This window comes from Xyrauchen texanus, chromosome 13 (genome assembly GCF_025860055.1).
Source record: "Xyrauchen texanus isolate HMW12.3.18 chromosome 13, RBS_HiC_50CHRs, whole genome shotgun sequence".
Taxonomy (NCBI): domain Eukaryota; kingdom Metazoa; phylum Chordata; class Actinopteri; order Cypriniformes; family Catostomidae; genus Xyrauchen; species Xyrauchen texanus.
Genome location: NC_068288.1, coordinates 31,479,628 through 31,497,042, shown reverse-complemented (window position 1 = coordinate 31,497,042; position 17,415 = coordinate 31,479,628). Strand labels below are relative to the sequence as shown.

Sequence of the window (17,415 nt, the reverse complement as noted above, 5' to 3'; positions counted from 1 at the left end):
TTTTTATTTTAATTTTTTTACTGAAAACATTTTCAAATTATTTTGCAATTTTACAGAGTTGCAGAAAGTGAAAGGTGGCCTGATGAAATATTAAGCAATGCTCTCATGCTGTACTTTTGATATTACAACGCCACCTGCTGTTAACAGCTCTTCACATATAAGCACGACAATCGCTATAATGTTCCACTAAAATGTTTATTTTTTAATGGGCTACATATTTTTATTTATTGACACATATATTCGTGTCAGCGATGAGCTACAGGGCTGTAAAGTATTTTAGGAAAACAATCAGTAAATTAAATAGGAATAGTAAACGCGTTGTAGAAAGTGCCTTGATGAAGTATTGTAACGCCACCTACTCTTAAAGGAATAGATCAACCAAAAATAGAACAATCTCACATCAATTTCTCACCCTCATGCCATACCAGATATGTATGACTTTCTTTCAGCTGCAGAACTCATACAAAGATTTTTAGAAGAATATCTAAGTTCTGTGGATCCTCTGTAGGCCATATCACCCTGTAGCTCTAGACTGGTTTCTCACTGAATCTAAGCAGTGTTGAGCCTGGTCAGTACCTGGATGGGAGACATCCTGAGGGAAACAAATTTCCCCATTGTCCCTAATCAATAATGGTCTCCTAATAATCCCCATTCATGAATTGGCTCTATTGCCAGTGTGGTGGGTGCACTATACAGTTGCATCATCCAGGTGGATGCTGCAAACTGGTGGAAGTTGATGGTAATGGCTGTTCACTATGAAAAGTGCTTTAGTGTAGAGACAGAAAAAAAATCGTATAAGTGTAATGTACATTCATTCATACATACAAGTGAATGGTGACCAAACCTTTGAAGTTCCAAAAAGTAATCCATACAAATCCAGTGGTTTAATCCATGTCTTCTGAAGTGATCCAAGAGGTTTTGGGAAAAAAAACAACCAAAATGTTACTCCTTTTTCACTTTACATCATGCCATTGCAAATCATGATCACCAAGGAGACTGCATATGTGAAGATCCGTAGTTTAAAAGGAGTTACATTTTGGTCTGTTCTCACCCAAAACTGATTGGATTTCTTCTAAAGACATGGATTAAACCACTGGAATAATGAAAAAAAAAATACATTTAAAAAAGTCAAAATATACATATACATTATATATGTATATATTATAATGGCTTAAGTACCAAAAGTGTAGTACAGGTTTATTAGAGACCCATGGGTAATAGTGTTGTATATATATATATATATATATATATATATATATAGTTACTATCATAGGATTTCGATTTCTTTGTTTATTACAAGAGAAATTAGTACTATATTCATACAAATAAATACTAAACAACTTTTGTTCAACAATGGTGAAAGTATCCCATATGAGTCTACAGATGTACATTTTATACATGCAATTTGTTACTCAAGGTGGCGCTGTCGTTTCAGTGATTTACATTGTTATTTGATGAAGAAACAACATGTAAGTAAACTATAGCAAGTACAACACACGAAAAGTATTATATTACTATTGTTCAGTAGTACATCACTTTTTGATGTACTACTGAAATTATGCAAACTGTGCATCATTTTAGACACAATAAGTGCCTGAGAATATACAGATGTGTAGCTTATGTGTATCTTATGTTTAGCTTATATGCATTTGACAGCAGTTGCATCTCATGAAATTGTGCCAAGTGAAATTCCCATGCATTTAAGGGTTAACTAACGACAGGAAAACGTCGCTTTCTGAAACTTCGAACTTCATTGAACCATTGCTTCATTAAAGATTGGCTGTTTCGAATCGCTAGAAACACTGCGCGCTGAGGACATCTGCTGGTCACAGCCGTGAAAAGCAGCTATAATGACACAATGCTTTGAATATTATTTGTGTAAAACAACAAATAACGAATGGAGAACAAACAGCACAATCATTTTATATACTTTTACTGAGAATATAGACAGTTCTCCTTTCTTATAACTTTATCAGTTAGATTACGTTCGATAATTTGCCTTAACCAGCAGAGGTCGTTAGTTTAGCAAGTAGGGCCTAAATAATGTGAATGAACTTCCGGGATCTCACGTACGTCCCTTCTCTCAGCTCTAGTATTTGCGTGCCTTTCCAGGCGAATGACAAAGTCCACAACATAACAAGCCTAAATGGACTGCTCCAACACTAATGTAACCAAAGTGTGATCGGGTCTATAGATTGATTTTACATTCATAAGCCCAACTTGTCAAATACATGGAAGAGGCCTCATTCCCTGTCGTTGGTGTTGTGATTGCTGTTGTGTCCAGTTTTATCAATGGATCAACGTTTGTGCTCCAGAAAAAGGGGATACTACGATCCCGAAAATCAGGTATTTCAAATCAGAGGACCGTCATGTCCTACACAGTACCAAAAAAAGTCATTTATTATTCTGCCTTCGTATTACTCAAGGTCGGACCTACCTGGCTGACTGTGTGTGGTGGTGTGGTACACTTGCAAGTGAGTATTTCCTTTGGAGCTACTAACTAGTTAAGTAGACATGATGGTCTATTCTTTTATGTTTAATGATGATTTTATAAAAGTGTATAATGATGCCTGTTTTATAGTGATTGTGGGACAGATAGGAAATTTTCTAGCATACAATGCTGCTCCAGCTGTTGTGGTCACACCCCTTGGAGCCCTGGGTGTCCTCTTTGGGTGAGTTATTATGTGGAATTTTATATTCTATAATCAGAATTCTGTGTAAGCAGTCTAAAAAGAAATGTTACAGAATGTTTTTGTTTTTTGGGGGGGGGCAACTTTATGTACACTATGTAACCTCAGTTCCCTGAAATGAAGGGAATGAGACATTGCGTCATTAAGCTGACTCTGTCCACCTTTTTCACAGGTAGGGGAATTACCCATTATGCTTTGCGCGTTCTTCCAATACGGATACTACAGACTTCCGCTTTGCAGCTTATTCTCTTTACCAAGCACTGAAATATCACTAACAACAGTCAAAAACGTGTGAACAGTCTGTCTACGTGACGTAAATCCCTTTCTCACTAAAGGCTGTGTTGACATTTGGTTTTGACGGAAATCCCTGAATAGATAAGTACACATTTACATGGGAAAGTTACTGGGGTTTAGTGCTCTCTGCACATGCCCTGTATATATATATATATATATATGTGTGAGTGAGAGAGAGAGAGAGAGAGAGAGACAGGCATACAGCACGCAGAGAGTGAAATAATTCAGGTATATGATGCGCTAGATTTCATTGTTTTTTTGTTGAGCAGTTCAAAATGAAAACAGCCAAATCACTGACATTTAGGGAATCTAGAAATCCTGACTGGTCACTTTTTAAAGGGTTAGTTAATTCAAAAATGAAAATGATCCCATAATGTACTCACCCTCAAGCCATCAGAATTCTATATAACTTTCTTCTTTCAGCATAACAATCAGAGTTATATTAAAAAATATCCTGGCTCTTCCAAGCTTTATAATGGGAGTGAACAGTATATTAGATTTTGAAGCCCAAAAAAGTGTATCCACCCATCAAAAAATTTGTCCATATGGCTCCAGGGGGTTAATAAAGGCCTTTATTTTTGTAAGAAAAATGTCCATATTTACAACTTTATAAACTATAATCACTGGCTTCTGGTAACGGCTGTCTGCGTGTTCATGAGAGAGTCGAGTTCCGGTGTATGACATCCGGTGAGAAGTGACGAATGTGGAAGCGCAGTGGATAGAGGAAGCCAGTGATTATAGTTTATAAAGTTATAAATATGGATATTTTTCTTACAAAAACACTTCGCTTCAGAAGGCCTTTATTAACCCCCTGGAGCCGTATGGATTACTTTTTTGATGGATGGATGCGCTTTTTTGGGCTTCAAAATCAAATGTACCTTTCAATCCCATTATAAAGCTTGGAAGAGCCAGGATATTTTTTAATACAACTCCGATTGTGTTTGGCTGAAAGAATAAAGTCATATACACCTAGGATGGCTTGAGGGAGAGTAAATTATGGGATCATTTTCATTTTTGGGAGAACTAACCCTTTTAGGTTAGAAAAAAGAGGATATATCCTTGAAAAGAGGATGTATGGTCATAATATATTTCCGTTTAAAAAAAATCTTAAGATTTGAGGCACGTACCTTTGCATTACTTCTGCATTAACAAGTGCTGCCTTCTCACGCACTCTGCCAAGAACAACTCGGTCCCTCACTCATTCACATACATCTGTAGTTGTTATAACACCCTATAACAGCGCATAATAATCCAGATACTTAGCTGCTCGCCATCACCAGTAACGTTTCAGTAACAACTAAGCGGAAGTGTGGAGCATCTGAAAAAAAGTCTCTCGCCGCAATAGCGCTGCCCATGGAGAATTCAGGAAAAAGGTGGATGGGGAGTGTACTTCTGGTGTTTAAGCCTTGCCCTTTTAGGTGCAAAGCTCTCTAAGATATAAGCGGATGCGCAAACACCATTCCTTAGAATTTTCTGACTGAGGGACAAAGAGCGCATTTCTCGCACCTCAAAAAACCAGAGTCCATAGTTCAGCCATCTTACGCAATGTCTTGTTCCCTCCATCTCAGGGAACCGAGGTAACATACATTACGAGATGTTCCCTTGCGATTCAGTGCACTTGACATTGCGCAACTAAGCTGACGCTATGAGGAACAGATTCCCATTACGCCGCACTGAATGACATAACCTTCCCAGAGAGGAAACGTGGAGTGATTTATGTGGTTGACCTTTGTCTTTTACTCTCTTTCATTATTAACCAGGGCCATTCTGGCATCCTGGATACTACAGGAATATTTAAATCTCATTGGGAAACTTGGCTGCACATTGTGCTGCTGTGGTTCAGTTGTGATCATCATTCACTCACCCAAGTCTGAGAATGTGACATCAAGAGCAGAATTAGAGGAGAGACTGATGGACCCAGGTATGAATAATCAACATGTCTGTTTGTATCTATATAATTCATTAATTCTTAATGGTTGCCCACTGGTTAAGGGTTAGAGCTGATAACAACAGTCATACATTCAATACCAAGCAGAAACATGGAAAACCTGAAATCTATGCTCATTTTACTTTTGTGCAAATCTTTTAATACACACCTGGTAGCTCTAGGGATACTCTATTGCTGCAAATAGTGTAGGCCTACTGTGTGTTGCTTTGGAGGATCTACTGCAGTTAACTGCTTTTTCTAGCATGTTTGTTTTTACCATAGCAGTTTCTGATACATAGCTGGCATAGAACTCACAGAACATGAGTTAGCACATTTTTGTGCCATTTTTCTGATAATTCCATTCATTTTTCAGTGTTCCTAGTTTATATCTTAATGGTGGTCCTGTTACTGATCATACTGATTGGCTGGCTGGTTCCGGCTCATGGAAGATCCAACATTATGGTCTATGTCGGCATCTGTTCTCTCCTTGGGAGTTTCACTGTGCCCAGTAGCAAAGGTCTGGGACTGGCTGCTCAAGAGGCCTTCAGTGGGATGTCTACACCTGATAACAGAGCACTTTACCTCTTCCTGCTCTTGCTAGGGATTCTCATAATCAGTATTCTGATCCAGTTCATCTTCATCAACAAAGCCCTGGAGAGCTTCAGCTCTAATATGTTTGAGGCCATCTATTATGTGACTTTCACGTCCTGTGTCATCCTGGCCTCTGCTATTCTTTTTAGGGAATGGACAGCACTTGGCATTGTGGACTGTTTAGGAATTTTGTGTGGGTTCATCACGGTATCTGTGGGTGTTGCCTTATTACGCATCTCTCAAGAAGCTACACTAGCTTGGAGCCAAACCAAAGCTAAAGGAGAGTGACCCATTAGATTTAAACATGAAACATTCGATTTTTATATCATTAACTGACAGGGTTGGTTTCACAGACATACATATTATAAAGGAGTTAACTAAAATGAATTTGTAAAAGATAATTAACCCTTGCAGATATCAAATAAAAGGGCTTTATTTGTCTGTGAGAAGGACTTATGTGTCCCTTGAGAGGTCCTTTTTTTATTGTAAATTACATTTAAAAAAACTTGATTCATATTTTAATATGGAAATTATCTTCACTCGTCAGTTTTAACTCATTGACACTTGCTTTTCATTATGATGTTATAAATTATTGATTAATATTGATGTACTGAATTATTAATATTGTAAGTGCCTACTGTGTTTTTTATTTTATTTAGTTGAAATTAGGCAAAATAAAGTGGTTGATTGCTCACTGGAAATAAAAACGAGTAATTTATAATAATATCTGTGTTTGTTAATATTTTTTGCTGTAAGCTAAATTACTTATTCATTTATATTAATATAGAGAACGAATGTATTTATGTATTTTATATTACTTATTCATTTACTTAGAATTATTTCTTACTTTGTAGGCAAAGTATATGTTTATTTTCGTATTTTTATTTTGATCATTTGTTGCCAATATTCAGTTCTCTTTTATTTATATAAGTGAATTATACTTTTGTATTTATTCTTGATTGATTTATTTCGCAAATAATCTACCCTTGTAAAAAAAACTGTTGATTTAAAAAAACTAAACACTCAGATAGGTGGCCACTATGGTCTACCTTCAATAATTAAATGTAATTGTAAACGAAGTAAGATATCTGTCAGCAGGCGTTGTTTATTCCACCTTTGTACACAACAATTGCTTCCTAGTCGCTGGACTTTCCTTTTATATCCTGATTCTGTCCCAGCTGAGCACGGAAATTAAACCAACCCCAGTGTAAGTTCTATTGAGTCTCATTTTTGTATGTCTTCTTTTCCATTATTGTTGCAGTTTGAGTTTTAAAATTGCTTTAGAGTAAATATTTCTTACATCACTCCGAATGCATGCTATGACAATCCGTTTGTTGAGATAAATCGGTTGTGAGAACATTAATAAACCAATGCAAGTTTCACATACATTTTAAGTCGGGTTCAAACCAGAAACTGAAAACGACAGATCAGTTTATGTTTTCTTCATGTTGTCACTAATCGACTGAATCTTTTTTTCTTTTTCTTTTATTTGTTTGATCGTATTGTTTCAGGTTATGATTCGATCTGCCACAAAGAGCATTTACCTATCGGCAACTACGTCACTAGGTACACACAAAACGCCACCCATAATTTGATCTCAAGAGATGAGAAAACAATGTTTTAAAGGTCATAAATATACAACTAAAACGACTTTTCAGCTCAATTATCCTATCGAAAAGCCTTTTACGTTCTCTTAAAATATTTATCCGCATAAAGCTGCGTACACACTGCCAGCGACTTTATCGCTGCAGGTCGCCAGTGGCTGGCGGTGAAGTCGCTAGTGGGCGTTCCCACTACTGGTTGCCTAGTAACGTTTATAAATGACATTCACGGATGTCATTCCATTGCTGTTGACAGCGAATCTCTTTTCTTGCCACTAAAAACAAACATTTTGGAGGGAAAAGACTAAATATAAATGGAATCAGTACATAAAATGCTTTATATCAAAGATGAATGAGAAACCAGGCGTGCTGTTTGCCAGAGCGGCTGTTTATCTGCGGCGAAAATGCAAATGCCGTTCTGTCTGGGTCCATAAAATCCCCGCGATCTCAGATACACCTTTCCACGCAGTATTTTTCTTAAAAATGTCCTTGTACGTGGGAAGAGACATATCATAGAGCACTGGAAAATTTCTAACAGCAAGAATTAGCCTTTCATCCATCTTTCCATTACTGCAGGAGCTGAGAGAGAGAGAGAAGGATCACGTGAGCTCTCCCGTCGTCTCTCCTATTGGCTGTCGCTTCCGTTAGTCGCTCCAAAGTTGAACTTTTCTCAACTTTGTCGCGTCGCTGGACACGCCCACATCTAGCGCCAACGGTCGCGACAGCTCGTGTCGCCGGAAGTCGCTGTGCTCGCATTGAAAATTAATGATATTGAGTCACTGTCGCGCGCGATGTCGCTGGCAGTGTGTACGCACCTTTAAAAAGGAGACTTTAAGGGATCGTTCAGACTGAACACGTTATCGTGCTAAAAAACAAATGCAATACTCAGAGCAACGCACAGAACAGAACTATTGAGACGCGTCTTTTTAAAATACTTTTTTAACTTGACACGGCTTCTAAAAAAACAAACCGAAGACATAATAAAACAATTGAAAAACAGCGCGGGCGGATTTTAAAATGTGTTCGATGTGAAGTGCCCCTAACACAGGACGTAAGAAGAACAAAGGCCAATCGTATGAAAGGTTCTGCGCATGCGTCCGCGCGTCCTCCTTCACAGTGTAGGTAGATCCGCAAAGGTTCGCGTCAGCACCGCGTCGGAATTTCATGGTCGCGAGCGAACGTGAAAGTCAAAACATTTTCAGGGACCAGACACGATGCCGAGCTGATTTCTGGAATACGATTAGGTACTAAAGGAGTTCATAACCTTCGTTAGGCATGCTCTTACGATGTCTGTTTTGCTGTGAATCATGGAGCTAATTGGCTAGGCTATATTCTGGGTTTGGCTGTGTGAATAAGGTAATTGTCGTGCTGACACGTCAAGAGGATCTCGCCTAATGTCGCGACTCAGATGACACTTTGGGAATAGCTGGTTTACAATTGATTGAATAGCACATGGGGTGTTGAACGAGTTAGTGAATGCTCTTACTAGACCTGTAAAGTTTGCCGTATCAGCTGAACGCTCGTCTCACGCACTAAAATGAGACTTTATCACATTCACCAGACGGGGTGACTAACCTATCGATCCTAGCGGATATATTTCTAAATGTCAACATGTGCCTCATGTAGTAGGACTTCGAGCTTATAGAGTCATTGTCTGCACTCCTCTGCTTATGTCATCATGTCACTTATGCTGCATTACACACACTCTCATTCTTCATTCTTCCTCTGAGCAGTGTGTGTGTATGTTTTGTTGTAAGGAGTGTAACCTCAGATATTATGAGCTGTAATGTGTGTAGTGTTTCTTATGAAAATGGTATGTGTTGGCTTTTGTTCGATTAGAAACTATGAATCAATAGAATTTTTGTTACATTATTACTATTTTTTTTCTTTATAGGTATCGCAGTTGGCCAGGACTGCTCCTCTGGACTGAATCTTTTGTGTGTAGCTGTCAATGTGACGGGACAAAACTCTACCGACACCACTATGGGTCAAGACAGAGGGAAGTATGATTTCTATATAGGCCTCGGCTTGGCCATAAGCTCCAGTATATTCATCGGAGGTAGTTTCATCTTAAAGAAGAAAGGACTCCTTCGACTGGCCAGAAAAGGCTCTATGCGAGCAGGTATGTGTTGTTTTCCTTTCTATAAGGTAATATCTTCTATCTATGATTTAATGGTGTCATGAAACCAGTGTTTGGAAAACTTACACAACTCCTTCAGAGAGGCTAAACTGGTATGGGAGGTAAAGTATTTGAGATATTTTATTCTGACACACCTGCTTGTCTACAGTGATAGTCATTGTTTAAAAGTAAAGGTGCAGCTCGATACAGAACACTGTCAGTCACCACTCACTTTTTGTAAATCATTAATAGTGTTTCCGTGTACACCTCGCCATACTGAGATATTTATCTATGGGCCCATGTCGTCTTTAAATGACTCAATAAGGTTTTACTGGTGTGTGTGTATGTGTGTGTGTAATATATATATATATATATAATACGTAACAATAAACGGTCGCTTTTCACAGTTTTGTTCAACCCTAGTTTTATATTCTGCAGTGCAATAGAATTATTTGGTTGATCAGAAAACACAAGCAATGCAAGCATTTGAGACATAGTATTTAATTATTATAACAAAGTATTTATATACCACAAAGTCAAATTAATATAATTTTTCTGCTTCTTTAAGATGACTCTTTTGATAAAAGTAACTTTTATGTGTAGTAATGAAAACATTTTGGCTTTTAAATCATTAAAAAAAATTCAGGGGCCTGGGTAGCTCAGCGAGTATTGACGCTGACTATCACCGCTGGAGTCGCGAGTTCGAATCCAGGGTGTGCTGAGTGACTCCAGCCAGGTCTCCTAAGCAACCAAATTGGCCCGGTTGCTAGGGAGGGTAGAGTCACATGAGGTAACCTCCTCGTGGTCGCGATTAGTGGTTCTCCATCTCAATGGGGCGCGTGGTAAGTTGTGCATGAATTGCAGAGAGTAGCATGAGCCTCCACATGCTGGGAGTCTCTGCGGTGTTATGCACAATGAGCCACATGATAAGATGCACGGATTGACAGTCTCAGAAGTGGAGGCAACTGAGACTTATGCATTCCAAATTGGTTGAAAAGGAGATTAAAAAAAATATATTTCATGAACAAATAATAATGGCCCATAATGGCAATATATTTTGTAGGTTACATTTAGGCTACATTAACCATTATTGATAAATATGATTATTCATATGTTGATATTGATACATTTTAATTTGTTCTCATGTAGAAATTGAACAGGCATGTTTATAAAGTAATATTCAGTGTTTGTTCGGTCCAAAAATTATATTTGAATGATTTATGAAGTTTGATTTTTTTTAATTGTGGTTGAACCTGATGTATGAACAAAATAATACAAATAAACAGAGAATAATAATTTCAATAATGTTTACAATCCATATTTGATACTGACGCATACTAAATCTAGGACATAGAAGTTGGTTTTTGCAATTACTTAAAATTAAAATTTTAACCTTTGTGGTCCATCATGTATAAATGATGTTTGCATTTTTAAAAAGCCACATAACTCAAACAACCTTTGGGTATGTACAATAATAGACAGAGGGTTAATGGAACAAGTAAAAACTTGTCAATACAAAGTTCAGGTTTGGCAATTTGATGTCATTTGCCTTTTACCTTGTTGTAGCAGTGAAGTTGTTTGACTTTTGACAGTTAAAATGATTTCTGAGTGATAGTAATGTTTGTTTCAAGTAGCAGTCAACTGATACTAATTTTATAAAGTGGACAACACCAATGCCGATATCTCCAGAGTAGGCTGGCCAATGAAATTATAATGCAGATTCTGTATATGTAATGCAACTTAACTATAGCAAATGAGACCGACACGGAATTACTTGCATTAATGGAACAATTTACAAAGTAATTACACATTTTTAACCTACACTGAAAAATGTTTGACTCCAGAAATGTGTGTTATCCATTGACGCGGCATTCGATTTTAGATTGGCACGAGAACTACCACATCTGTTCATATTTAGTCAAAATACAACATGTATAATGTATAACTATAATGTAGTTAATATTTAGGTCTATCACTAGAAGGGTTGCAAATTTTAAAAAAATGTAGATACATTGCGGTCAGTTAACACAAATATTGTTCGATTCATACGAGCATGACAAGCAATGTAAGTTCAACAACCTCACCAGAAAACATATCCACTGACTGAGCTGAAAGGCATATTTCCCCAACTGGAATATGTGAAAGCCGGTACTTCATTTCTGCATTTTCTGACATGACATTAAGTCGCAGTGATGAATGACATACGCTTGCGATTTCGCACCATTTTTGTAGGCTTACCATTGAGAGTCAGGGTAAGGTATGTACATCATTTTGAACACTGTTTTGTTTTTATGTGAACAACGGCATTTTGTCATTTTTATCCAAAAACCTTCTGTAGTGCAGCTTTAATTGATCAAATTATTAACAACGAATAATCGATCATCGATTATTCATTAACATCCCTAATCACTAGTGTCAAGCATGATGCTCTATACATTTTGAAATGTTCATTATCTATTTTCCAGGCCAAGGTGGTCATGCATACTTAAAAGAATGGCTTTGGTGGGCCGGCTTGTTATCAAGTAAGTGACATAGACAAGACCGGTTTTAAGCAGTGTTTCACATACAGTGAATATTTATCCTGTTTTGTGGCTTCGCTCCTCTGTACACTGTTTTGCTATAACAATTCTAATTTTGTCTGCTTTTGACAGTGGGGGCTGGTGAAGCTGCCAATTTCGCTGCATACGCCTTTGCCCCTGCCACTCTCGTCACTCCTCTCGGGGCCCTCAGTGTGCTAGTGAGGTTTGTAAACCTTTTCTGACTTCCTCAGAATATCACAAACATATTTGCTGTTGAATGTGTAAATAGAATGTACTGGAATGGGAGGTGGAAAATACTGTAGAAAAGTTTTAAAGAATGCAACTTGGGAGGTAGTCTTGCACTGAGAACTTCAGTGTGATTCATGCTAGTGGTTTAGCTGTAAGCTTTGTGGTTTCCTTTTTTGTTGTTTGTAAACCAAGTGTGGTCTATATCTTAACAGTTGCAACCATCAACCAGGTTAACAAAGTGGAAAATCTCTTGACATTTAAAGCATTTTTAAAGTGTTAAAGCGTTAACTTCTAAGAAGGATGAAAACAAGCTTCAGTACAGGGCAATGCGTAAACATACTCTCATAATCTCTACTGATATTTAAATTCTCTCATCATTTACTCACCCTCTTGACATCACAGATGTGTATGACTTCTTTAATTTGCAGAACATAAATTGTGATTTTTTTTTTTTAAGAATATTTCAGCTCTGTTGGTCCATTTAGTGCAAGTGAATGGGTGCCAAAATTGACACTCCAAAAAGCACAAAGGGCAAAATTTTCATGTCATGATAGTTACTGAAGCTTTTATCACGGTATATGGTATTATCACAGTATCAAATTACATTACAAAAACGGTTTGAATGATAAACAAACTTTGTTCGTGTTCTCTTTATAAAAATGAAAACAAGAGTGTTGTCTCTCAGTTTTCAAAAACATTTTGAAAAAACAAGCAGAAATGTCGCAACTTTATTTTGCTGAATTGAAAGCAATGATTGTCCCGCGTATGAGCGGACATGTCCATGGCAGTTTCGCTGCCACTTTTCTTGCACGTTTTACACAAAGGAAGCGTTGGTTGGGAAACCATCTCCAACTAACAACCCCTCTGCATTTTTATTAAACCCAAAATACTTCCACTTAACCCTTTTAGAATGTGGATAAAGGGTCTGCAGCATTACTCCTTTAGCAGCGTTTCTCTTCCATGCTGGTTTGTTTACTTTAGAGTGCACCTCATTTGTGCTACGTTCATGCAGTGTTGATAATCTTGATTCGTTGATTGGGGGGAAAAAATACTGAGCGATCAAAAAGAAAATCAAATTGGCCAAAATGTTATCTAGAAATACTTGCTGTATTTTTAAGTGCCCACGATGACAATATTGTGCATTATTTACCGTGCTATGTCATATAAACAAATAGTCACATGCCTAAATTCATATGACTCCAGTGTTTTAATCCATGTCTTCACAAATTATTTGGTATGTGTGGGGGAGAAAAAGATCAGTATTTTTTGCTAGAAATGCTTCTCCCTACCCAGTAGGTGGTGATATGCATAAAGAATATGAATCACCAAAAATACAAGTTAAAAGTTGGACATTTTAATTTTGATCCATTTCTCACCCACACCTATCATATTGCTTCTGAAGACATTGATTTAACCACTAGAGTCTTATGGATTACTTTTTTGCTGACTTGTGTGATTTTTGGAACTTCAACATTTTGGCACCCATTCACTTGCACTGAATGGACCTACAGAGCCGAGACATTCTTCTAAAAATCTTCATTTGAGTTCAGCAGATGAAAGAATGTCATACACATATGGGATGGCATAAGAGTGAGTTAATGATGAGACAATTTTCATATTCGGGTGAACTATGCAGGCACAGCTTTGTTGTACCTTGTTTCCCTCCTCCTGAAAACAGTTAGGACTTTATGTATTAATGAATTTTTCCATTTTGTCAGAACAGTTGGTATAATGCATGGATGTAACAGCACATTCGTGCCTCAAACTAATTCACTGACTTGGGTCATGACTATTGTGCGGGAGGTCGTCATTTACTCCTGTAACTCCAAACCCTTATGAATTAATTTCTTCAATGAACACATAAGGAGAATATGCGCACTGTTCTATTCCATACAACACAAGCATACAGGGGCTGTCAAGCTACAAATTGACTAAAAATACCAAAAGTATTCCATATGACTCATTCCAAGTCTTCTGAAGGCATATGATAGCTTTGTGTTAGAGATTTAACTTAAAAATCTTGCCCTCCGCTATATCTCATTTACGCACCAGGTTTGATATCAATGGTAACAAATGGCATTGGTTTTCGTGTGTGTCGGAACAGATTATGACAATCCAAGTTTGAATATGCGCAAGTGCAAATGAGATTTAAAAGCTACGGTGGGGGGAAATATTTGCAGTGAATAACTCATGTTTCAGTTTGGTAATCACTCAAAGCTATTAAATGGTTTTAGAAGACTCTGAATACAGCACACAAGTTGTATGAACTACTTTTATGGTGCTTTTTGTCATTTTTGGAGCTTGAGGGTCCATGGTCACCGTTTGCTTTCATTGTTCGGAAAAGAGCAGTGTGAATATTCTGCCTAACATAACTTTGTGTTTCATGGGAGGAAGAAAGTCGCACGGGTTTACCACGAGATGAGGGTGAGTAAATGATGACTGTTTTCAAGACCATTAGGTTTAATGTGTGCCTGTTCTTGCAGTGCGGTCTTGTCTTCATACTTCCTGATGGAGAGGTTGAATCTTCACGGGAAGCTTGGCTGTTTGCTCAGTATCCTGGGATCCATTACCATGGTGATACATGCACCTAAAGAGGAGGAGATCGACAGCCTGAAAGATATGGCCAAAAAACTGGTCGATCCAGGTAAATGAGTTTATGTTAAGACAATAATGGGTCCTATGGAATGTGACGCTTGTTATTATTTAGCAGGCACATTCAAATATACTAAACCAGGGTTGCTAAAGCAGCAACCCACAGGCTGAAAATGGCCATTGGCGAAATCCAACTTAGCCCATGGGATGATTTGTGTGTGTATAAAGTATAATATGCTTGAAAAATTCATCCAATTATTAAAATTGGTTGAATATATTCACTATATATTCTTTCATATTTGTTGCAACATGTAGCTCGTATCTTGAAATGGTGGAACCATTCTTTTTATTCCATTTGTAGGCCTTTGTGTTCAGTTTTAGATCACTTACAAAATCAAAAGTAATTGAGGCATAGAGAGCACAGAGTGATTTTATCATTTCTGGTCAATATTGCTTATTTAGAATTTTGCCTATTTACCTATTCTGTACGTATGTCATCTAAAGGTGTCTGGCCAATTAAATTAGTAAATTCCATGTGCTCCCTTTTGTTTCACCTCAGTATTAGTTCTTAATAAACAGCTTCACGTTGATTCTGGACTTAAGCTTCAGAACAGCATGTGCTCTGAATAAGAACACAAAGGTTGAAAAAAAAAAATTATTAAAAATGTTGCTGCCCCTCACAATTTGATGTTTGTCCAATGCAACCCTTGACCTAAATTTTGACACCACTGTGCTACATGTATAGGAACTAATTAAATATCATGGAAATATAGTGAATTGGGTATATAAAGTGTAATGTAATAAATATAGTTTAAAGTCTAAAGCAATATATGGGTGTTTCTTCAACTAATGACACACTTACCATTGTGGACTTGGCCTTTAAAATGTTTTTCCACACTCTCACTAAATTATTTGTCTACTGACAATGCCCAGCTGTGTTTGTTCATGCATCACTGGAGATTTTATATATATATATATATATATGCATTCTGAGATGATATTCTTCTCTCCACAATTGTACAGAGCGGTTATCTGAGTTACCGTAGACTTTGTCTGTTCAAACCAGTCTGGGCATTCTCTGTTGACCTCCCTCATCAAGACATGGCCGTCCACAGAACTACCCATCACTGGAGTAAATTCTAGAGACTGTTGTGTGTGGAAAATCCCAGAAGATCATGCGATAATCTAATCAGCCAATCGTGTGGCTGCAGTGCATTAAATCATGCTGATACGGTCAGGAGCTTCAGTTAATGTTCACATCAACCATCAGAATGTGGAAAAAATTGAAATCAGTGATTTGGAGCGAGGCATGATTGTTGATGCTAGAATAGCTGGTTTGAGTATTTCTGTAACTGCTGATCTCCTGGGATTTTCACAAACAACAGTCTAGAATTTTTTATTAATTCCCACAGCGTCATTTACACAACATTCAAATTTTGTGTTGTTTTTAAAAGAATTCCATAGTGGAAATGACGGTGATGGAATGGCATTTTAATGTTTTTAGATTAAAATGGCTGGCTTGTTTGTCCTGCTAAGGCTGGATTCATAGCTAACATTTTATGTATCCTAAAAACACTGCAAAAAAAAAATTGCACACTTTAAATTATCTTACATGTTTTAAACATGTTAGTTTAAAAGTATAGTCTTTATCTTAACTTGGTTGATGGTTGCAACTGTTATCAAAGTGGAAAATCTCTTAAGAGCATTAACTTCTCAGAAGTATGAAAACAAGCTACAGTACAGGAAAACTCTCATACTCCCTACTAATATTTAAATTATCAAGGGCCAATGGTAATGGGTGATATCAAGAGGACCCTACTTTTTTTTGTTCATACCATTAAAAGGAATATTTCACCCAAAAAAATCTTGCTCACCCTCATGCCATCACAGATGTGTATGACTTTCTTTTTTATATAATGGATATTCATAGTTTATTATTGAAAGTCTGGGACAAGGCTAAAAGTTCAAATCTGTAAATAATCAACACCTGGGACATGAAATCTTACCCATATGTAATGTAAACATGCATTATTGCAGTCTTGAGAAAGTACAGGTAAATAAATGTTTCTTCAGGGATCCGTTGGAGTTATTTTTATTTTACAAAAAGATTGCTTTATGTAACTTAATCACATTTGTTATCTTACCTCCATCTGTCTCCAGGCTTTGTGGTCTTCGCGACAGCTGTCATCATCGTAGCTCTCATTTTCATCTTCGTAGTGGGCCCACGCCACGGGCAGACCAACATCCTGGTGTACATCACTATCTGCTCTGTGATTGGTGCCCTTTCTGTGTCTTGCGTAAAGGGATTGGGCATTGCCATTAAGGAGGCCATTGCTGGAAAGCCAGTAGTGCAAAACCCTTTGGCTTGGCTGCTGATCCTGAGCCTGATAGCCTGTGTCAGTACACAGATCAACTACCTGAACAAAGCACTGGACATATTTAACACCTCTCTTGTCACACCCATCTACTATGTGTTCTTCACCACCTCAGTGCTGTCGTGCTCAGCCATATTGTTCAAAGAATGGGAACACATGGGTGCTAATGACATCATCGGCACATTGAGTGGCTTTGTCACCATTATCGTTGGCATCTTCCTATTGCACGCTTTTAAGGACATTAGTATTAGCTTGGCGACACTTGCTGTGTCCATTAGGAAGGAGGAGAAGAATGGGCCTGTATCAAATGGCATGGCAGCTCACAACCACTCCACTTATGAGCTGCTACATAATGAAGTCACAGAGGACATTGATGATAGAGAGATGGGATTGCCATTTGACAGCATCTCCAGAAGAAATGGCACTATGACAGTGTCTTAGGGCCAAAAAGGAATCAA

At 37.6% G+C, this 17,415-nt stretch overlaps 2 protein-coding genes across 4 annotated transcripts; both read left to right on the top strand.

Annotated features, from left to right (window-relative positions):
* Window positions 1-2,072: 2,072 nt before the first annotated feature.
* Window positions 2,073-6,207, top strand: nipa1 (NIPA magnesium transporter 1). The gene is made up of 5 exons (XM_052141266.1): window positions 2,073-2,346; window positions 2,427-2,474; window positions 2,582-2,672; window positions 4,745-4,905; window positions 5,285-6,207. Exons 1-5 carry the CDS (start codon window positions 2,232-2,234, stop codon window positions 5,788-5,790), a joined length of 921 nt encoding a protein of 306 aa, XP_051997226.1. The 5' UTR covers window positions 2,073-2,231; the 3' UTR covers window positions 5,791-6,207.
* Window positions 6,208-6,532: 325 nt separating this feature from the next.
* LOC127653798 (magnesium transporter NIPA2-like) lies at window positions 6,533-17,405 on the top strand. 3 transcript variants are annotated; one of them, XM_052140566.1, is made up of 6 exons: window positions 6,533-6,709; window positions 8,998-9,225; window positions 11,688-11,744; window positions 11,874-11,964; window positions 14,474-14,634; window positions 16,743-17,405. In XM_052140566.1, the coding sequence occupies exons 2-6, from the start codon at window positions 9,087-9,089 to the stop codon at window positions 17,396-17,398; spliced, it is 1,104 nt and encodes a 367-aa protein (XP_051996526.1). In that variant the 5' UTR covers window positions 6,533-6,709; window positions 8,998-9,086; the 3' UTR covers window positions 17,399-17,405. The 3 variants fall into 3 exon arrangements, with proteins under 3 accessions (XP_051996526.1, XP_051996525.1, XP_051996524.1); XM_052140565.1 differs by lacking the exon at window positions 6,533-6,709 and adding an exon at window positions 7,872-8,347; XM_052140564.1 differs by lacking the exon at window positions 6,533-6,709 and adding an exon at window positions 8,396-8,916.
* The last annotated feature ends 10 nt before the right edge of the window (window positions 17,406-17,415 follow it).